Source organism: Citrus sinensis, chromosome 9 (genome assembly GCF_022201045.2).
Source record: "Citrus sinensis cultivar Valencia sweet orange chromosome 9, DVS_A1.0, whole genome shotgun sequence".
NCBI lineage: Eukaryota > Viridiplantae > Streptophyta > Magnoliopsida > Sapindales > Rutaceae > Citrus > Citrus sinensis.
This window is the reverse complement of record NC_068564.1, coordinates 28,075,960-28,099,030: the sequence shown is the minus strand read 5'-3', so window position 1 is coordinate 28,099,030 and position 23,071 is coordinate 28,075,960. Positions and strand designations below refer to the sequence as shown.

The following is a 23,071-nucleotide window of genomic DNA, read 5'->3' as shown; positions in this document are numbered from 1 at the left end:
ATTGTTAGATGAAATTTGATTCCGCAATAATTAAAATTTGAAACCAGAAGCTGGAACAGGAAGAATTATGAAACTTGAAAAGTTCACAATTCACATACACTACTGACACCAGATGCATCGGAAATAAAGCTAATAACAGGACAAAGTCATGATTTCCGGCCATCTGAAACATCTCAACATACAAAGGAAAACACCACACTAATGATACATTATTACACGTCACTATTAGTATTAGTCTCCAGTCTAAAATCTAAAGTCACCTGTGTCTTCCCTTGAACCACTTGGATAATGAGCTTTAGAAAAAAGCCCTACTCCCATAAAACACACGGGAACCAGTGTTCTTAGATGCCTGCAATTTCTGATCAGTGCTTGAATTCCCTGAACTGGTTGAACTAGGTGGTCCACTATCGATGTCCAGAGGAAGCTTCATCTTGGCCAATGACTCAGTAAATTGCTGCATGCTCTTCATATACATGTCCACTATATCTTGCTGCACCACCTTCTGTTCAGGCTCAATGTTGACACTGACAACAGGCTTATTAATTGCATCACTTGGCACTCCACCAGAGGAATCGCTCTCTCCTTCTCCAACATCAACCTTTTTCTCTTTTGAGGGAGGTTCTTGTTCCTGATTCTGTGGCTTTGAAACTACCGGAGAATCAGAGGAATCAGAGCTAGCAGCAACTGAAGGGGAAGAGACCCCATTGGTTGAAACACTGCTTGGAGGAGAATCAAACTTTGGAAGCTGAACAGACTCAACTGTAGCAGTCGAAAAGCTTTCAACAACAGGAGCTCTGATCTCCGAACTAACTTGGTTTCGGGCATCAGAAGACACCAAGCTCTCAGAGGTTTCAGTGTCCATATTGGAACATGAAATCCCAAAATACTCTGAAACCATCATCTGGTTCTCATTCACAATTTTTGGATCTGGGAACTCAATCCTATCAAGGGACTCGGATATTTCTGATTCTTGCGCAGTTTCATCAGCAGCCAAAGGTTTAGGCACCGCTGGAATTGCCATTACATCAGGTGAAGCTCCAGCATATGCAAGAGACAACTGAACAAATCCAGCCGGAGAATGGAAGAGATCAGTTGAAGAGAGAGAAAACTCTTTCTCCAACTTCCCATTCTTGACGAGTACTTCAGATAAAGGCACCAAAGTGAAGCCCAGCAACTGGTCTTCAAGATAATTCTTCACCCTACTCATCATAAATATTTCACATTTGAGGGAGGATTCAACAGTCTTGACATTGAGCTTAAGATTTTCATTGAAAACAGGATTCCTCCCACCACCATTGATGATATTGGTGGAGACAGTGTTTTCGGGATCACTGGTGAGGCAAAGCTTAGCATAAACATCTTGCTTGTGGTAAATGCAGATGTTATGAATGTCCCTAGCTTGATGTACGTATACTTCAAGAACACCAATGAAGTTCCCTAAGTTTGACATAACAGCCTCTTTTCTGTTGGCTTCAGTTCCCTTTGTCAAGCTACCAGAGCGAGCAAAGAAATCAGATTTCTGCTTCTCAGGCTCAGCAGCAACAGAGGACTTGAATGGTGAGACAACAGATTGTGGAGAATCCATGGGAACACCAAGAATTTGAAACTGGAAAAGCACAAAAGATATAACTGAAAAATCAGGTCAAGCAAAATGAAATTCCCAACTAGAAAGCAGAAACATGTATCCCTTTAAACCAATCCAAAGAATCAATTCAAAGCTAAGAAACTTAAGCAAATTGACGGCACATCTGATATTTGGAACAGAAATTCACAGACTAAGAAAAAACTCTTAGAGCTTAAAAGCCTATTTTTGTCGGTAAAACCTTTGAGGCAGAAAGCTCCAAATTCAAGGCAAATTCGGAAATGTTAATAAGCTTTTAAGACCAACACATAAGCTGCCTCCCAAAAAGTGCATCACTTGCCAAAGCTAAAGCAAACACTAACTCTGAACATGAAGAAGCCAATTTTACAAAAGAAAAACCCTTCAAATGAAACCCAAAAACCAACAGCATGGAAAATTTTATGATCAACTTCAAATCATGATTCCTTCACCTTTGACCAAAATCAAGAGCGGAGACACGGTCCCAAATCTAAAAGTTCGCTAAACCTGAACTGGAATTCAAAAACCCAGAAAAGAAAAATACCTACAAGATGAAGCTTTTCGCTTCAACTACTCCAAAACGCCAAAAACCTGAACTTTTTAGCTCTAGTGTGAATTACTCCAAAACCCAGAACAGGGAAAACTTAAGAGCGAGCGAAGACCCATAAAACAGTTAAATAAAGCCCCATAAATGACCAGATACAAATAAAGCAAAGCAACCATCTCTTTTACTACACAGAAGCCGGAATCCAAGGAAGACTTAAAATCAGTCAAAGCCAAAAAAAAAACACAGTAACCCAGATCCTGTCACATAATTCTAAAACATACCCACTAAAATTCAAAGCAAAAAATAATGAAAATAAAGTGATCATCACAATAAAAACAATCAACAACAGAGATTGCTCTATTATCCCATTATTATCACCTGCCTTTAGTCACCAAAAGTCAAAAGAACAGCTAACTGTTTGCTCTAATCCAAGATCCAACAACAGCTCACTTCACTAAACCAGGTTGCTTTGCTCCGCTTTGCTCACTTATCGAGCTGTGAACTGAGAAAAAAAGAGTCTGTTAGAATTAAATCACACAAGTCCTGAGCATTCAGCTGAGTCTTGTCGGAAAGAGAGAGAAAGTACACAGCCCGTGTTGTATGATTATGCAAACTTGCAAAGTATATAATATAATGGATTTTTTTTTGTGGGTATTTGCTATTTTAATAATAATACTTTTTTTTTTTTCAGATTTTTTTCATTTCTCCTTCGCTCTTTGTTGGGGTTAGAAAAACGAAAAGCCATCGAGTCTTGGACTCTATGCAATTTACAGATACACCGCCCCACGCCTTTGTCATTGTGGACCAATGAGAGATGCGTTGAGTGCGTTTTGTAGGTGGGTCATGGAATTGAAAGAACCCGAGCCTGAACAGCTCCTGTTTCAACTTTCAACTATGTGCAAAACATACGTTCGTCAACTTTGTCAGGCTCTGTATTTATGGCTTATGTAATTTGGTTACTGACTTTTTATTTTTATATTAAAATTTTAGAGAGCAATTGAAATCTACCACTAGGTACGTGTACTTTTGCACAGTAGCTTAAATCTTTACGGGGGTAATTTTTAAAAACCTCCCCTGAGGTTTGGGCTTATTGCAAGTAGATGGCGAGAATTGATTTATTTGTAAAATACCCCCTACCGTCAGTTAAGTTTAACATTGACCGTTAGTTGACCGTGTAAAGACAATATTACCCTTAACAATAGTTTGTAAACGAAAATAACTAAAAAAAAACCAAAATTATTGGTGCAAAAAGCACAAATCCTATTTTTTGACAATTTTATCCTTGTCAATTCTAAAAATTTATAATATCATAGGTAAAGATTATGACTATTTCATTTTTAAATTTTTAATTTTATCTTTCTTGTAGGAATTTTAAGGAAATATCAATAATTTAAAAAGGATTTTTTAATTTTTTAATTTTAATTTTTTATAAGAACTTTAAGAAAATATCAATAATTTAAAAAGTGTAAAATAGCTAATAATTTTGGTTTTTTTTTTAGTTATTTTCATTTATAAACTATTGTTAAGGGTAATATTGTCTTTGCACGGTCAACTAACGGTCAATGTTAAACTTAACTGACGGTAGGGGGTTTTTTACAAATAAATCAATTCTCGCCATCTACTTGCAACAAGCCCAAACCTCAGGGGAGGTTTTTAAAAATTACCCATCTTTACGGAGAGTATTTTCCTTTCAGAAATTATATTTTCGCTGATTACATCTTAGGAAAAATTAACTCTCATTCCAACAGCAGTAGCTTCATTATTTTAGATAGATTTTGGATTTTTTTTTTTGTAAACTAATCATTTTTAAAAGTTACTCTTATTTTTGTTTAAAAGTTAGGAAAAAAATGGAATGGATAAATATTTTTAAATTTTTTCGTCTTCTTAACAAAAATAAAATAGTTAAATTTTTAAAAATAACTAGATGGTTTAAAAATAATTAATTCACGAGCAGCGAAATCAAAGTAAACCTGAAATTATTAATTATGTTAGGAGCCCAATGTGGGTTTGGTCACTTTTTTTTTTTTCAAATATCAATATGTTATAATCAGAATTTTTCTAATATATGGACAATATAGTATGAGATCGCTCGTCTAATTAAAATTTCAAAGATTTATGTAAATTTCTAATTGATAAATTTATGGAAGACACATCTACACTAATATAATTATTCCATAATTAAGAGTAAAAGAGTACTACCACGGAGTTGGGAGTGAAAGGATTGGATGGATGTGAATGGGCTAAGAGCTCACTTTTGGTCACTACTTTGCTTCAATTTTTTTTTTCTTTTTAAAAATGAAAAGTTGCTTCAATTTAAAATAAATAAAAATAAATAACAACATTATTGTCTTATATATCCAAGGGGCTGAAAGTGGATTGTTTGGTTAATAGGATAATTTCATTGTTTGCTAAGTACATTTCCAGTGTAATGTGAATCTTGGGTGGGTACTTTTGGGGTTTAGGTCACGCCGAATTTTTTCTTCTTAAAAAAAAAATCCACATAATTGATTGCAGTAATGAATAATTGTTTTCTCAAAAGAAAAATACCTCCATTTTTTTTAAAAAAAAATAATATTAACAATAACTATCTAAAAGCAATGTATGGATGAGGCCAAGATTTTTAAAAAATTCCTATCTTGATAATAATTGGCCTTTGAATTTCCTAAAGACAATCATCATAACACATAAGGAAACCTACTGTTTTACATACATTGAAGCAGCCAAGGCTGCCAAGCTTTACAAGTGTACAGTGCCAAGTTTACTAAGATTGGAAATTGAAAAATTTATAGCGCCATTGCTGGACCATAACTTCTGGTCTCCCATGTGAATTTTGGCAGGCAAAGAACAATAATAATTTTATTAGGGCAAACTTTATTTATGTAGAAACAGAATTTTAATTGCAGCAAGGAATTGCCAAATTTGTATATTATTGCAACTTGGATGGACCCCAATTGTCATTTTTAATTCTTAAACCTTCAAGTTGATTCATACAAATTCCTCTCAAATTAAGATTATTTCCGTGTCTCTTGCTCTTAAATACGATTAATATTTTGGGGGGTTTTTTTTTTTCTCTAATAAACAATTGATTATTGAGATGTGCAGCTGGGAAGAGTCAATTATTAGGTGGATTTAGACAAATCAGCTTTCTTTCAAGACAAACAACAAATAATTAAATCCTAATCAACTAATAGAAGAAGCCAGTTGAGGGGAAATAATAGCAAGAACAAAAATAATAACAAGAAAACAAAGACATCACTGTTGTGAGTGAGATGACTTGTCTATATTATACAATTTGTAAATAATTTTTGAAGACATGATGGACATGTGTATTGTCTAAGTCTTGGCTTATAAGACCCTAACAAAATCACATAAATGTGAAAAAAAAAAAAAAGTGTATCCTCATAGTAGATCCTGTAACAAGAACATGTATTTGTTTATCTAAAAAACTAGAAAAATGAAAAGGGTGATTAAAATTGGAGATGCCAGATCAATCAAGACCCCCCAAAAAGTGAAAAGAATGTGGAGAACTTGGAAGAATGCCCCACTTTAGTACCCAAAACGCTCCACTAAGAGGATAAAAGGCAATATAGCTTTATGCCTTTATTATGATGCATGGGCCCTATAAAAAGTTAATATTAACATGCTCCTTCAAACTAAGCCTGTGTTATATTCAAACAAAAATCACACTATTCTAACGCCAAATTGGCAGAAAATCAAAGGCTAATTGTGGTGGGGGTGGGGTCTTGTTGCTTCTTTTGAAAAAAAGAACCAAAAAAAATTGCTTTCTTCAAATTCAAATGTCTCGATGAGCCTTAAGTCCTTAACTATCTCTTTGAAATTATGTAATCCATCCAAAGTAGACTTTAACCAAATCCTTCAATCAACGGGTCTTTTTTTATCTTTGTATTCAAGTTGGTTTGCTTGCCCGGAAAAAGTCCTCCCGTGATGGAGATTTAGATTGAGCTTTTTCTTTCCCTATCTCTTCTTGACTCTTTATTTTATTTTATTTTATTTTTTTTGCTTTTTCCTCCCTCTTTAATAAATAGTTGATATAGACGGATGAGACTCGTTTTAGTACAAGCTTTTTTTTTTTTTTTCTAAATTTTAAATGCTTTTCATTTGCCATCATCCAATTCCAAGGTCATCAGATGCGTAATTGGCGTATGCAGTGATGTTTTCGGACTAAATTACTTGTACAAAGAGGCATTGCTTTAAAAGCAATTTAAATATTGAATCTTAAGGATAGGTTAGGATGATAACGTGTGTTTTAAAATGCACGTTAATTTTAATTTTGTCGATTCACCCCCTCCCACGCTCTGAAGAATAATATTAAAAAAATTAGAAACTTATAATTTGTTATCCACTGTGTATAGCATAGGATCCAAAATAGGCAGAATCAATTATTTTGAAAAAAAGAAAAAAAGGAGGTTTATTCTATAAGCACTCCAAAGATCATAGAGATTAATTAAAATTGATTTAATCATGAATTATGCATAAAGTATAGGGCTTCTAGATTGCCGTCCAATTAACCAAAATGTCAGCAAATCTTGACCCTTCTTGAAATAACACCAAAAGATAAAGTTAAAAAATTGGGACATTAAATATTTGAAAAATGTGGAATCATTTGGGTGTTATTTTATTCCACTTCTTTGACCTTTTCATCACCCTTGAGCCTCATCAAAATATGACCCAACACCACCCCCCCCCCCCCCCCCCCAATATAATTATTTAAATAATTAAAGAAAAATGCCCCTTTTTTTTTTTACTAAACAACGTTTTAGAACATTCCTGTGCCACTCGTTGTCGTCACTCATTATTTAATTATGGGTTACTATAAAATGATTAACATGCACTGTAGATTTGCACTAACTCAATTAAAATTTGCTTTCATACATAATTTGGGCAGCCTCCTTGAACCAGTGGTGCCACTACGATCACACACACAACAACCCATTATTTAATTTTTTTCTAATTTAATACCATAATCAAAATGTATTGAGATTCAGCATTTTTATTTGATAACTTCTTGCAAAAGCTAAAAGCACTTATTAAGAGAGTGCTAAAAAGTATTTTCAATAATGGAAGGTTTTTCAGATGATGGCAACTATTTTCAGATTTATTTTAAAACATTTTGTAATTTGTAAGATTATTGAAAAGTATAATATGAAGCATTAATAATAATAATTGAAATTTCACTATAGTAGATGGAGAATATATGCATAATAATAATAATTATTATTATTAAAAAAAAAAAAAGAGAGAATCTTCGGAAGTCAAAACCCAAGAAGCCGTTGAGCATTAATTAAATTGCGGTCTTTGAAAACTATATTAATTTGCGGTCTTTGAAAACTATCCAAATAAATATCAGGGCTTCTAGAAATGCTTTTGAAAAAACCTGCTTCTAACAGTGCTAGATTAGGACTTGCGTGTAGTTTGTTCAAACAAAAATTTTATTAATAGATTTTTTAAATAAAATTTTTACAAAAATTATTTGAATTGTTCGGTTATTAAGGAGAAGTTTTATTATTAATAATTGTAAAATTATTTTTATTATTGTCAATGAAATTTTTTATTAATAATTATAAAATTATTTTTATTAATAAGTTTTTTAAAAAATTATATTATAAAAGTAATAAAATAAGATTAGAAATAAATTAAGAGTAATTTAGACAATTTTGATTCTTTATAAAACTTCTATAACCCATCCAAATAAATTATTTTGTCTCTATTAATAGAAGTTGTACAAAACATTAAATAAATTATTTTGTCTCTATTAGTATAACTTTTATAACAAGTTATTGAACTTCTACTAATAGAGATAAAATAATTTATTTAATGTTTTGTACAACTTCTGTTGTTAAGGCTCCCCCGTCACCAAGAGTTCTATACAAAATGTAACCCAACAATACTAAAAATTTTGAAAAGAACTTATTGAATTAACAAGCACTATTTGATAAGTCATACTAAATATGCATTAAGGGCTACTTCGGGACAGCTGTGACTGATAAGATAAGTTGTTTTTTCCTTTACAAATGAATAATATGTTGATTAAAAAAGTAATTTGGGATTTAGTTAATTGTGTTGTTGTGATTGTTGTGAGTTTGAAAATCAAAGTATATGCATTTAGTGAATTCTTATTACAAAAGTGATGTTCTATTATATAATGATTAAAATAGATTTATATTTAAAGTATCTTTTATTTTCTAGAGTAAGTTTAATAAAATTATTTAGACATGTCTTTTTTCATTTTAAAACATGTGAAATTACATAAAGTGAACAAATTCAATTAAATGAAATCTAATGAACTTTATAATCTCTACAAAAAAATATGATTAAAAAATTCATACTAATATATATATCCAAATAAAATAAAAAGTAATATACGTTACATTTATATTGAATTTATTGCGATAATGTTCCTTAAATTTTATGTTTCTTGAGATCGAGAGTTATTAATATTGCGACAGTCTTCTTGAATATCGTTGTTTCTTTCTATTTATTCATCAAAGATTGAACTATGATCATTTTCAATGTTATTAAAATGAAGAATGTGTTCAACATTCCTCCTTATATATTGTGCAATGCCTTGGTTGCAATGAAAACTTACATAGTCATATGTAAATCTTATTGATTTTCATGATAGAAAATAAACGTAAGCTACAAAATGTGTGTGTGTGTGTGTAAATTTACTACATCAAAACTTTGAACTTAATGGAGAAAATATATATTAGTCATGGCGGTAATATGATATCTAATTATTTATATACAATACAAAGGTATTTGCTACAAATGTTTGGAATTGACTGTTTAAACCCAAAAAAAAAAAAACAAAAAGTTCAGAATTCATTGTGCCTTTTACAGAATTTCCTACGATCCAAGTAATTGTTTCCCTGTAAAAAAAATTGTATTTTTATCTCAAATTTTCTGATTGTCTCGGGCAACTAAGTGAGGTTAACCCATAAATTTACAGTTGAATCAATTCAGAAAATTTATGAAAAATGCTATCACAATAAAAAAAAAAAAATATTGATGTTATTGACAATTTTATAATTTTATCTTTAATAAATTAATTTTCTAGAATCCGCCCGTGACAATACACGGAGTTACAAAAAGACTAAAGCCTCAATTTTAATATAAAGCAACCTTCGCAATTTGGACCAAAAGAATCGTTCACTATGTGCAATAAATTGTTTAAGTATTTTTTCAAAAATGAAATTGTTATATATTGTGGCTTTTTTTCATTTTTTTAAATATTCATTAACCAAAAATAGGCCAATAATCAATCCGAAGCAATATAATGACCTTTTTATGGGTGTTTAAAGTAAAATTAAGCCCTGGGTATGAAGTACAAATCATGGATCTTCGCTGACTTTCTATTTTTGCCCCAACTTTATTTATAAAAAGAAAACAGAAACGGCTTTGAGATGACTGTTGATGCTCGATCCCAACGGCTAGTTATTTGAATATTATGGATGGACCAAACACTCCTTGTCCTCCTAACTTTATTACTACAAGAGCTGATAATTTAGGAAATTATACTTTGAGATATTATTATCCTTAATTTTGTGAAAACCTTTCCCACTCTTATTGATATGATTTTTTTGTGAAAACCCCAAAAAAAAGGGGTTTGTCATAATCGTTTTAAATCACACATATTAATGTCAACATGAATGTGTTAATGTTTTCTATTAAAGTAATTTTTTTTCTTTTAAGAGTAAATTAGAATCACAAACTCTATATTTTGGCTAATATAGTCTTTGGTAATTTGGGGCTAAATCTAAATGCTAATGATTGGTGAAATGATCTACTTATTTCTGTTAGACAGAGTTTGTATGAGGATATTTGTGGTCGCCAAGTATTGTTTCAAATGAGTGTTTTTATTTCATTATTCTCTTCTTTTTCCCTTAATAAAATTTAGTATCATTTATAAAAAAAAAAGTCATCAATTTTTTTTTTAAATTGTTGTTCATATTTTTATTGAAAAATACTACTTTGTTAATATATTTTTACACGAATCATGTTTGGATAGACCAAAATAATAAGAAAAAATCTAAAATGCCTGGCCGAAACAGCTTTTGAGCTACCGTCATTGGAGAAATTATTGGCAAAATAACTACACCACCACCACAACAACAACAACAATAATAATCTCTTCAAATGAAGGGTATACTGGTAATTCCACATCATATAAGTTTTTCAAAAATGCAGAACTCCATTTCTCCAACGGTCACTTTGCATCCTCTCGCCGGGCCAGCATCAACATCAAAAACGCTCTTTCACTGATTTTCCCTCTCAGCTCACAATTCAAAACTCATCTCTCTCTCTCTCTCTTTCTTTCTCACTTTCTTAGTGAATTAAGAAAAACAAAAAGACAGACTCTCTTCGAAACCTTCTTTCAAAATGAAAGCAAGCGCCGCAGCAACTTCGTCAATCAGAAACCTTCTTTCAAAATCACTCTCTTCGAAACAAAAATCAAACTCAAAAATTTCCAAATCTAATTCCGAGAATACCCCTCCCCTCCATCCAAACATCGCTCAGCCTCAACTCTCTCCTACGGCACCGCCGGCCAAATCCTTGACTTTTCACTCTCAGTGTCAGATCCCCCGATCCGACGCTCCGCCTGAAGTTTTCGAATCTCAGGAGGACTCACAACTCAAGGTATTTATCGGGATTTTCTTTTAATGAAATTTTTAGCGTTTCAAATTTCAGTCAAACCTAGTGCTTTGTGAGAAGTTTATTATTCTTTTCTAAAAAATGAAATTTATCTTGATTTTAGTATAAATTCTTATTAAAATTTCAATTTAAGTTTTAGGTTTTGCTTAGTTTATCCATTTTTTCCCTTTATTATTGGTACAAAAAAAACGTTTTGGATATGTGAATTTTGAAAACTTTTATGCTATCAAATTTTTACAGAATCGAAAAAAGACTACCAGATCAGACACTCAGGGTGAAGTACCGGAAGTTTCGGATCCATCGGTGAAGGTACTTTATACGTTTTTTATTTTTATTTTTATTTTTCTATAAATGCAGTTTTTGGTAAATTAGGAGTTAATTCTAGTGGTTTTGTGATTGATAAGGTTGTGGTGAGGATTAGACCTGCGAACGATCTTGAAAGAGATTCAAATCAAACAGTAAAGAAGGTTTCTTCAGATTCATTAGCTGTTGGTGAACGTAAATTCGCATTTGATTCAGTTCTTGATTCGAATTCAAATCAGGTTTGAAAATCGTTTTAGGCTCAAGTGAATCATATTCAAATTTTTGAAGTATTCTGTTTGCAATCATTACTTATAAGCTGTCATTTGTTATGCACAGGAAGATATCTTTCAGGTAGTGGGTCTGCCTTTGGTTAAAAATGCACTGGCTGGTTACAATGTTTCCCTTTTGTCATATGGCCAGGTATCCATCAATATATGCTACAAGTTTAGCAGTTTCATGAACATAAATACAATTCAAGTGTTACTTTTTATTGTAGTTATGTATGTGTGAATAAGTAAGCTTTGTCTTTGGATTCTTAATAGACTGGAAGTGGAAAAACCTACACAATGTGGGGGCCGCCAAGTGCTATGGTTGAGGATCCTTCCCCAAGAAGCGAGGAGGGAATTGTACCCCGGATCTTTCAAAAGCTCTTCTCCGAGATTCAGAGAGTACGTTTTTTTACCTTGCCTTCAGTGTTAGTTAGATTAAGGAATATTGAGTGTTGCTGATGACATTATGGCTTTAAATGTGATGTACAGGAGCAAGAAAACTCCGATGGAAAACAAATCAATTACCAGTGTCGTTGTTCTTTTCTTGAGGTATGCTAAGAGTTTTGAAGATCCAGTGAGTTATGTTTGGACTTTTTTATTTGCATAATATAATGTATTTATTGTGTGACTGACTTGCAGATATACAATGAGCAAATAGGGGATTTGCTGGATCAAACTCAACGAAACCTTGAGGTGGATATTTTCTGTACTCTCTTTATTACTTATCACTTTCCTTATTACTCTTTCTTTTTGAGTCTCAGAGTTGACATATGCTTGGTGGTAATCTCCTGTTTGTTCTTAATTGTTTCAGATAAAAGATGACCCCAAACATGGATTTTATGTTGAGAACTTGACAGAAGAATATGTGACTAGCTATGAGGATATTACTCAAATTTTGATCAAGGTAGGCAAGTAGGACAGCTACATCACTATGTTGATGCTTTACATGAATGTTTTCCTTTTCTATAGTTATGTTCTGATTTTCTATAATTATGTTCTGATGTTGTTCTACCTATGTCATGTGCAGGGGCTTTCAAGTAGGAAAGTTGGAGCAACAAGTGTAAATTCTAAGAGCTCTCGGTCGCATATTGTTTTCACGTTCATTGTCGAGTCTTGGTGCAAGGTATCCTAGAAAATTTTCTCGTAGATCAGGTGGTTTATCAAGTAACATTTTGGATTCACAAGATTAATAAAACATGCTGTTGATTTCATGTCTCAGGAAGCCTCATCAAAATGTTTCAGTAGTTCGAAAACAAGCAGAATCTGCCTTGTTGACATTGCCGGAGCAGATAGAAATAAACTTGATGATGTGGGTCGAAAAAGTGTGAAGGAAGGAAAATATGTGAAGAAGTCCCTAGCACAGCTTGGGTATGATGCCCTGTCGCAGGACATGGATATCTTTTCGTTTAAAAATATTACTTAAAGTGTGAGATTAAGAAAATAATAATGTTATTTTTTTTACGCATTTGTTTCATTTGAACAGATATTTGGTGAAAGCTCTCACACAAGAAACTCTAGGAAAATCTGAAGATGTTATATACAGATGCTCCTGCTTAACACATTTACTGCGAGAATCACTTGGTGGCAATGCCAAACTAACAGTTGTCTGCAATATCTCCCCAGATAACAAGTATGCTATTGTAACATCAATTTCTATTTTAACTATTTATAAAATTTGAGGAAATAATCATGTCAAAGTTAGAGACTTACCATAGTGGTAGGCTTAGAGAAGTATTTTCCCTGTGTTATTTTCATGATCCAAGTTAAATTATATAATATATATGATTTATGGTTCTCTGAGATAACTTGAAATATTGGAAGAAAAAATCACCTAACTTTGATGCTTTCTTGTCATCTGATAATGTCATGTTTTTGGCACTAGTATGGACAGTCTTTTATTTGCCTGATGTTGTGCTTGAGATCTATGTGGTGATATTTTCTGATGCAAAAGTTGTGCTTGTTGAATGCAGAGATGTAGGTGAAATATTGAGCACTATAAGATTTGGACAGCGAGTTAAATCAATAAGAAATGATCCAGTGATAAATGAAATATCAGAGGATGATGTTAATGATTTGAGTGACCAGATTCGTCAATTAAAGGTATTAATTCTCCCCCCAGAAGCTGCATTTTCAATTTAGTTTTAGTATTATTAAATCTGTTTACTTTGGTTGCAGGAAGAACTTATAAGAGCTAAGTCTGATGTTCACTCTGGATACTTCAAAGGGCGAAATGTGCGGGAAAGCCTAAATCAGTTGCGAGTAAGCCTTAACCGCTCGTTGATGCTGCCACGCATAGATAATGAATTGGAGGAAGAGGTCAAAGTTGATGAGCATGATGTTAGCGAACTGCGTCAGCAGCTAGCTAAGTTGCAAAGTTCTTATGACAAAAGCTCAAAAGACCCATCTGAGAACAAAGATTCTGTTCTCTGTTCTTCTGTAGAAGAATTCCATGATGCAGACTTGATAAGTGAAGATGACATAGAGTGTCCAGAAGAAAATGACTTGGAAGAAATTGATCTTCCTCCCAAGGAAAACAGTACACCATCATCAGATGACCTTTCAAGTACCCTTAACACATCAAGACCCATTAATCATGCATTCAGAGATAGCATTTTAATCAGCTCATGCCGTCAGTCTCCAGTTCTCCAAGATCCAACTTTCTCCGAGTCTCCGAAAATTGGGAATATTCTAAGAAAAAGCCTGGCCATTTCTTCGCCTTTGGCAAGTCAGACTGATATGTCACAGAGTTCCAAATCAGATGTATTACGACAGTCACTAAAACAAAGTGAGCACATTCGATCCTCTTTGCGTTCAAGCAAGATATTTCCAGGTGCTGCAGAATCCTTGGCCGCTAGTCTTCAAAGAGGCCTGCAGATCATTGACTCTCACCAGCGTAGCTCAGCATCAAATAGATCTTCAGTTGCCTTCTCCTTTGAGCATTTGACATTGAAACCTTGTTCAGAAGTTGACAAAACCAATGCTTCAGTCCAAACTAATATCGAAGAAAGAGACCTTCCTCTCTGTGCATCTTGCCGACAAAAAATGGAAAACAACACTAATGAGGTTCAGGACAGCCTGAAGACTTGGATTGTCGCTAGAGTATGTTTTAGACTTAATTTCTGCTGAAGTGCCATATATGGTCTTTATATGTTTGGCTTAGTTGACTAACTTTTCCTTCTTCTTTATCAGGATGCTGAGAACGATTCAGCAGAACCCATAAAGAAAGAGAACGAGCTTGAAAATATTTGTACAGAACAAGCAGCTAAAATTGAGCAGCTAAACCGTCTGGTAATTATTTATATTTCCTCTAAATAAGAGGTGTCCACAAAGTGTATAACTGACATTGTTGATGACAATCTGAATTTTTTCAGGTAGAGAAGTACGAACGTGAAAGGATTCATACTATTTCAGAACATGGTGAAGAAAGCTCTGCGCTTGGTCGGGCTTTGCAAAATGAACAATTTGAGGAGCATTTAATGAAGGATGACAAATGTGAAATTAAGGAAGTTCAAGAAGTGCCAAGTCATCAGATTCATACTATTTCCTTTGAAATGAACGAGAAAGAAGCACTTCTTAAGGAAATAGAAAGTTTAAGGACCAAGTTGCAGTATACTGATGCATCTCCATTCAAGTCTACTGAGAATCTGAGATCCTCTCTATTGTCGCGATCCATTCAACTGCGGAAAAGCATAGAAGCACGGCCAAATGCTGCAGAAGAGCTTGAGAAGGAAAGAGAAAGATGGACTGAAATGGAGAGCGAATGGATATGCTTAACTGATGAGCTACGAGTTGATATTGAATCCAGCAGACGGCATGCGGAGAGAGTAGAATCAGAATTGAGATTAGAGAGAAAGGTCACTGAGGAGTTGGACGATGCACTAAGTAGAGCTGTGCTCGGGCATGCTAGGATGGTCGAGCACTATGCTGATCTGCAAGAAAAGTATAATGACTTGGTTTCACGTCACCGCGCAATCATGGAAGGAGTAGCAGAGGTTAAGAGAGCAGCCGTAAAAGCAGGGGCAAAGGGCCATGGCTCGCGTTTTGCCAAGTCAGTAGCTGCGGAGCTTTCTGCTCTCAGAGTTGAAAGGGATAGGGAAAGAGAATTCTTGAAAAAGGAGAACAAGAGCCTTAAAATCCAGCTTAGAGACACAGCAGAGGCTGTTCATGCTGCTGGAGAACTGCTTGTTCGACTGAGAGAAGCCGAGCAAGCTGCCTCAGTTGCTGAGGTATTAAATAATAATTCATTCGTTGCAGATTTGGATTCTTCTAATGTTTTCCGACTAATGACTAACTTCAATTTCTTGCATGATCATTTGTAGGCGAACTTTTCCGGTGTTCAGCAAGAAAATGAGAAGCTAAAGAAGCAGATTGACAAGCTTAAGAGAAAGCACAAGATGGAGATGATCACCATGAAGCAGTACTTAGCAGAAAGCAAATTACCGGAGTCTGCATTGCAGCCTCTATACCGTGAGGATTCTGATGTGGCACATAGCAGTGCGATCCTGGATGATGACCAGGCTTGGAGAGCAGAATTTGGAGCTATATATCAAGATCCCATCTAAAATGAAACCTTCTTCCTTCCCCTGACCCTACTTGGGTTATTGGCCTTTGTTAGTTCATTCTTTCTCCATTGTATGTTGTGTTTTACTTTACAATTCTCTTGCTTGAAATTTGTAACAGAATCAAATTCTTTGTTAATTCGTGTTTGATGTTAGTTATTTTTTAACTCAACCCCCAAGAAGATGACTCCTATTACATAATTTATTTTATTATATATATTTTTATTCAATCAATCATTGTAAAAGTGTAATTATTGTTATTGTATTATCTCGACCATGTTTTGATGTTTACGGGCCATGTGAGATAAGGTACAAAGGTCATTCTTCCAAAGGATTTTTTTATAATGCTATATATATATTTTTAGAGCATTGATAATTCGGTTGTTCTAGATCCTAAGATTTAGATATTTTAATAGCTATGATTAGTTAATTAATAAGCAATAGGTAATATTTAAAATTAAGTTGATGAATTCAAATTAAATAAAGATACTTATGAATTCAACATGAAAAGAGAGATGTTGTGATATTATAACTTTTTTCTTTTTTTTTAATTTATAAACTCTCTATTTTACTAATTTATTAATTAGTACAATATTTCTGAAGAATTTATATCTTTTCACTTATATAAATATTTTACGCTGTTGATCAAAAACTAAAGTATATAGTTAATTAAAAAAAAAAAAAAAAGCAGCATCACTACAGACCATCTTTAAATCTAAAAAGAATTGTGCGTCAAGTTGGATTCGGATTTAACCGACCCGAAATCCGAAATCCAAACCCAAAGCCAATCGCAAAACTGGAAACAAGAAGATAGGTATTTTACACTAACTAGTTCACCTAGAAGCTCTTTTCACTCATTGAAGAGCTAGTCAAATCATCAACAAAGCGGAAAAAAAAAAAAAAAAAAACATGGCCTCGGCGGATTCTTCTTCAAACTCTAACAACGACACTAATGATACCGAAACTAACCCTAATCCTAGCCCTAACCCTAATTCCTCTAAAGCAATTGTCGCTGTTCCGTCCGCTTCCGCCGCTGTTCCGTCCGCTTCCGCCGCTGTATGCCTCATGCAGTTCACGGGCGATGCCTTTGCCGGCGCCTTCATGGGCTCTATCTTCGGTTATGGTAGGTTTAGTTATGCGTAAATTGGATACATATACTCACTCACCCCTTTCTTAATTCTTTCATTTCATGCGTTGAATATTGGGTTTTATTATTATCATTATTATTAATTTTTACGTTGCCTTTAATTCTGGCTTAGACTGTATGGAAATGTTTTTTAATGTTATTTTTGGGGCTAAATTTGAAGTGGGTTGCTGTTAATTTTGTTTTTTAATTATGGTTGTATTGTAATTGATTGTTGATTTTTCTTTTCAACTATTTCATGGGTGTTATTTTGTATTATTTGACTCTGATTATTGTTTTTGTGATGATTATGTATATTTTATATTGAATCTTTTTCTTTCTGTAGTCCTAAAAGATATTTTCATTATTTTTTACTTTTATTTTGCGTTTTTGAGATTTGCTGGGTGAAATTCTAAGACTTTTAACTTGGATCTTTATGTTATTTTCTTGAAAATGTATACTGTTTTTAAATAATAATATTAGGAGTATCTTATTGCGGTAAGCTTGTGTTATTGATTGGATCAAGCTTTGTAGCTGATGAAGGATTTATGGGTCTCAAAAAGAAAAGACAAAGCATCTAAGTGATTGCTTAAATGAATAACTAGTTTGGTACTGGTAAAATTTTGGCATGATTTTGTTGCTTCACAATAGATGAGCCTCAAATTGCTGATTTTTATAATTGTGGCACAGAAACATATGTGAGTGTTTGCTTAGATGAGAAGCAGCAGTCTATTAGGCCAACATATGCATATCCCTAGTTTGTATATAGTTGTTGGGCTCAGATCAGAAATAGCAGTCGTATTAGGCTGGAATATTCCGAATCTGCTGGCCTTAATTTTATTGTTGATGTTATTTGCTTTATTTCCTCATGCCTTGTAGCTCAAGTTTAGTTGGCAAGCCATACACTTCCATACATGCACACACACATTAGGCGCACATTCGGCTTGAAGCAATTGGGAAGTGGATGGGAATTCTTGGATGTGACACATATATTGGTGATTTAGTTTTTCCTTGGGTAAAAGATTGCAGTGAACCGTGATTTCCTTGATAATCCTTTATCGAAATGGAGCTTATGTTGATAGAGAGAGATTTTTTTAAGTTATTGATTAACTTTTTCTACCTATTATACCTGCAAATGAGGCAATGGGGCTGTTGTAATCTTATACATTAGTTTCTGCAGCATATGTTGAATGGCAAGGTAGTCTTCTGGAGTTTATCATATAATGTAGTCCTCTGCAGTTTATCATATGATGCAGTTGTATTGAGTTTATTGTATAATGCCTGCAGTAAGCCCAAAGAAGGTGTTGTTGGAATGAAGGTTTTCTAAAAGTTCTTATGCTTTTTTTTTTTAATATATTTTTCTTTGTTGCAATTAAAACTTAGGCTGCAATCAATTATACCTTTGAACAAAATTAATTTTCTATGATCAACCTTATTGTACTCTTTGCTGAGAATGTTTTGCTAATGTATGACTCACCGCATGGACTTGTCTCTCAGGTGCGGGATTGTTCAAAAAGAAAGGTTTGAGAGGATCCTTCGGAGAAGCAGGATCTCATGCCAAGGTATGACAATTATCAGGGTTTTATCTTAAAAAAAGGTGGTGGGGCTTAGGTATTGAATCTCTTCCATATTTTTACTTAAATTTGGTTGACTAAACTGAATGGTGAAACTTTTTGATCTCTTTTATCAGTTTCTGTGCCTAAGTGCTTTCTGACTTTCTGGCAATGAAAGTCTCACATGTCATAATTTCCTTCATTAGACATTTGCAGTTTTGTCTGGCGTTCACAGTTTGGTTGTCTGCTGCTTAAAGAGGCTACGAGGGAAAGATGACGGTATGGTGTTTCAACCATATATTTTGTTGGTTTTTTATTATTTTGTTGACTTATACTATAACAATTTTTCCTTTCTCTGCAGTTATAAATGCAGGAGTAGCTGGATGTTGTACTGGAATTGCTCTGAGTTTTCCTGGTAATTACATCTCATTGATACATTCATTCAACAATTGCTGTCAAGAAGTTTATCCCTACTATCCTCCCACCACTTCAAGCCCCGATCAACCAAACCCCCACCCCTTCCTCCCGCAGTAATAAAATAACGTTGCGTAGGTGTATAGGGTGTTTCTCTATGTTCATTTTTCTCTGTCCATGCACCATTTGAATTACCCAGAATGAGAGAGAAATTCCTACTGTTAAATTGTTTTTTTTTTGGTTTATAATAACATCCAGGTCCCTGAGTTTTCACGTTTTCTCAAATGAGCACGTAGTTTGTCCGTTTGTATCAAATAGGTCCCTGCCCCTTTTCAAGTCATCACTATGATCTCTTTTTTGTTTTATATCAGCTGAGGTTTCCTTCAACGTAATTATTAGTGTCTGCAAAATTATGCAGGTGAGCCCAGTGCCCTGCTAACAAGCTGTATCTCACTTGGAGCATTCTCCTTCATAATGGACGGGTTAAACAAGCAGCAGCCAGCACTGGCACATTCATTGTCAAGGCAAAGCAGAAGTGGGCAGTTCTTGGTGCCTCGTTCATTGGCTCTCCCTCTTCCAGATGAACTGAAAGACGCTTTCTCTTCTTTCTGCAAGTCCTTGAGAAAACCCATCAAGCATGGTGGTCGCACTGCCCACTGATCAAGCTGGGCATGCATTGACTATGTTTTGCAGTCATTTCTTAGATTTGCTTATGTGATCTATGTAAATTTAATTTTCAGTCGAGATTTTGAAGCTTCATTGCAAGACAGAGTGATGAAATTGTTTCTGTTTTAATTGACATTGTTGACATTCTTAACCAACGGCTCATTTTTCTTTCTTTTTGTTTCTGTCCCCTTTTGTTTTCATTTTCCTTTCCGGGAAACTCTTGCAATCCTTGATGGATGTAACAAAATATGAGGGATTATTGAGAATGAGAACTATAATTTTGCATTAATATTTTTTAGAATTACTTTTTAACTAGAATAAAAATAAAATTTGAGAAAAATGAATTTTATTCTGATGATTTGAGGATATATGAAATAGGAAATTCTTTATACAGTCTTCTGATTATATAAATCATGATTTCCGTTACTATAAAGCATCCTACTACAATCAATCCATCGTCTTAAAGTCCTCTTCAATATTAGTCATCTTTGCTGATTAAATGGGATATTATTACTTGTTTTATAATTTAACTTGCTCAAAGAGATTGTTATTAAATAAGAATGTCCGAGCTATACAATATTACAACTCAATTGGCGAAGTAACAGCAGCATACATTTATTGAAGCAAAATTCTGTACACGAGCTCCAGAAATTACCACGAGGCTTCCATTGTAGAAATATATTTGGAAAATGGAATATCTCTCTTTTGTTCAACAATGGAAACAAAAATCTTCTGAAAGCTGCTGCTATGTGAATTCATCCATAAAAGGAAAAATAACGAAAGAATATATAAGCTAAGTTTATGTCTTAAATCATTTAGGAGCAGCAGAATCAAAAGCAAAATATGCACACAAAAAAGGGAAAAAAATTAAAAAACCTTATAATATGTATCGATATGGTAGCTTAATTAAAGATCAGGATATGATAACTCTATAAATACACAGCCACAACCCCTCTCTAGCTTTAGCAAACATTTTCTCTTTTTTTCCAAACAGCTTAGAATCATATTGAAATCTATATAGCATTGTCTTTCATTTTCGAGGCAGCAAAATGTTTTCTTCATCGAGCAGCAGCGCAAAAATGGTTCGGCCCTCTAATATCTCTGTATATTCTGTTTATTTAGGTTTTTTTTTCCTCCCTATTTAGTTTAATGTTATTAATATGGCATATATATGTTTATCATCAATGCAGACTTGCGGCCTAAAAGTTGACACCAACGATCCTGCATGGTTCAGTTCCATGACCAAGGTTTTGAGGAAAATCAAGGGTAAACTTTTATTTTGAATGAACATAACATTCAAGAAATGTCAAGACTTTTGTTCTAATGATTAAAATGGAAACGACATCTCATGCGTTCGCTCATTTATTTTTCAGGAGCGTCATACACCATTGACGCAGAGGAAGGAATGGCTTATATTACAGGTAGAGCGAATCCAAGAAAACTTCTGAGGAAGCTGCAATCAGGAAAATATGCGAATCTATGCTGGGTCAGTGCTGGAAATCAGATAACTTATGGCAATGCTTATCATGAAGGAATGCAAATGCAATCACCTTACGCTTATAACACACGTCAACTGCAACCTCCAGGCTACTGGCACGACCACCATTATGACCATCCCATGCTTCACTACTATCCACAGCCAAGGCATACCATGGCAGCTTACCCATATCATCATGATTATCATCACTGGCTCTAGAGTTTTTGTTTTTGTTTTTTTTCTTTTTTAAATTTTGTTTTGTTTGAGTAATAACTAATCGCTTAGGAGACTTAAAGGAGTTCTGTTTTGAGAGATGATGAACTCTAGGGTTTTCTTTTTTTCTTTTTTGTTTTAGAGGTAGGTGCATGAATATTTGGAGATCCATGCACCATTTCTAGTTTGGTATCTTGATTTGTACAATTACAAATCCTTGTTTTTTTTTTTCTGTTGGGATTTGGTAATATGTTTCCTAGCCTTTTTTGGTTGAATAATAAATATTATATCTCACGGGATGAACTGTTTCATTTGTAATTTAGTGTTCTGTGCTATATTACATACTTGTTTATATATAGAGCTCACTTTTGTTTGATTCTTTATGCTTTAGTCGCAATACAAATATTGGCATGCAAATTAGCAGTTTTTAATTGCTATATATTTCATTTATTTTGCTGATGAAGAACATACGGCAAAGAAACAAGAACTAAGACATCGGGGTCAAGATCACTTATTGCAAATTAATTAACACTGAACTAGTTGATCATTATGGACTTTTAATATGTGAATACTTCAAAAATTAAATGATTAATTATCAGTTAACATCAAATTGAGCGATTCATCTTGTTCATTTAAAATTAGGGTTCTATGGGAGTAATATGAGGAAGAATACTGGGGACTCCTGTATGTGTGGGGTAAAAGCTCGTTTAGTCCCTATATTTTGAAGTTAGTACCCGTTTAGTCCCTATATTTTTAAAAATACCTCAAATCATCCCTACCATTAAATTATTGACACTTTTGTCATTATCTTTTGTTCCTTTTAACTTATTTTTATAATATTGCCCTATTATAATAATTTTTTAGATATTATTAAAAAGAAAAAAATAACCCTATTATAATAATTTTTTTAGACATTATTAAAAAGAAAAAAATAAATTACCAGTTTAACACCAAAAAATAAAATAAAATAAAAATATATATATTAATTTTTGTGGAACACACTCTTGAGATAAAATATTAATTTTTCTAAAAAAATTGATAATGTAATTTTTTAAGATATTAATTTTTTAGACATACGTGAGCTTCCACAAAAATTAATATATACCTTTTTTGTTTTTATTTTATTTTTGAGTTTAATTTGATAATTTAATTTTTTATTAATATCCAAAAAAGAAACATTATTGTAAAAATGTAATATTGTAAAAGCAAGTTAAAAATAATAAAAAATAATGGCATAAGGGTCAATATTTAGTAGCAGGGATGTTTTGAGGTGTTTTTAAAAATACAGGGACTAAATGGACACTAACCTCATAATATAGGGACTAAAGAAGCTTTTACCCGTATGTGTGTTCTCAAGTCTGTTTTCATCATGTTAATTAACCTATCATTAAGACCATCAACATCTTTTGCATACTTAACAGTGCTGCCAAACATTTTCACCCCATTTTTCCTTCTAGTTCTAGATCATTGTCTTAATTATTAATTATAATTCAAGTAATACATTTTGATAATATACAGTGTCAAGATGATCAAAACCGACTTCTTCATCATAAGTTGATAAATATGGGTAGTTTAGCCACACATTGATGCCAAATCCTATAACTAAAATTCCGGTTTCAAAGCCACTGGTATTGCTGCCAATCAATATGTATACATATATAATTTGATGATATT

General features: G+C 33.4%; 4 protein-coding genes across 6 annotated transcripts; 3 read left to right on the top strand and 1 right to left on the bottom strand.

Moving 5' to 3' along the window:
• Window positions 1–51: 51 nt before the first annotated feature.
• Window positions 52–2,886, bottom strand: LOC102624978 (uncharacterized). Of its 3 annotated transcripts, none has more exons than XM_006474892.4 (2): window positions 2,526–2,886; window positions 52–1,606 (listed from the first exon to the last, which is right to left on the bottom strand). In XM_006474892.4, exon 2 carries the CDS (start codon window positions 1,583–1,585, stop codon window positions 296–298), a length of 1,290 nt encoding a protein of 429 aa, XP_006474955.1. In that variant the 5' UTR covers window positions 1,586–1,606; window positions 2,526–2,886; the 3' UTR covers window positions 52–295. The 3 variants fall into 3 exon arrangements, with proteins under 3 accessions (XP_006474955.1, XP_006474956.1, XP_006474957.1); XM_006474893.4 differs by having other exon boundaries at window positions 2,530–2,886; XM_006474894.4 differs by lacking the exon at window positions 2,526–2,886 and adding an exon at window positions 2,145–2,484.
• Window positions 2,887–10,375: 7,489 nt separating this feature from the next.
• Window positions 10,376–16,186, top strand: LOC102623428 (kinesin-like protein KIN-12F). Its single transcript, XM_006475062.4, has 16 exons — window positions 10,376–10,805; window positions 11,061–11,129; window positions 11,225–11,362; window positions 11,460–11,543; window positions 11,666–11,791; window positions 11,882–11,941; window positions 12,032–12,085; window positions 12,204–12,296; window positions 12,420–12,515; window positions 12,612–12,760; window positions 12,876–13,022; window positions 13,363–13,492; window positions 13,568–14,491; window positions 14,582–14,680; window positions 14,764–15,618; window positions 15,712–16,186. Exons 1-16 carry the CDS (start codon window positions 10,548–10,550, stop codon window positions 15,952–15,954), a joined length of 3,525 nt encoding a protein of 1,174 aa, XP_006475125.1. The 5' UTR covers window positions 10,376–10,547; the 3' UTR covers window positions 15,955–16,186.
• A 575-nt stretch (window positions 16,187–16,761) lies between these two features.
• On the top strand, window positions 16,762–19,879 carry LOC102625609 (chloroplastic import inner membrane translocase subunit TIM22-2). Its single transcript, XM_006474895.4, has 5 exons — window positions 16,762–17,074; window positions 18,572–18,636; window positions 18,834–18,906; window positions 18,989–19,042; window positions 19,460–19,879. The coding sequence occupies exons 1-5, from the start codon at window positions 16,861–16,863 to the stop codon at window positions 19,699–19,701; spliced, it is 648 nt and encodes a 215-aa protein (XP_006474958.1). The 5' UTR covers window positions 16,762–16,860; the 3' UTR covers window positions 19,702–19,879.
• An 877-nt stretch (window positions 19,880–20,756) lies between these two features.
• LOC102623731 (hypothetical protein) lies at window positions 20,757–21,736 on the top strand. Its single transcript, XM_025097664.2, has 3 exons — window positions 20,757–20,789; window positions 20,898–20,973; window positions 21,081–21,736. The coding sequence occupies exons 1-3, from the start codon at window positions 20,757–20,759 to the stop codon at window positions 21,401–21,403; spliced, it is 432 nt and encodes a 143-aa protein (XP_024953432.1). The 3' UTR covers window positions 21,404–21,736.
• The last annotated feature ends 1,335 nt before the right edge of the window (window positions 21,737–23,071 follow it).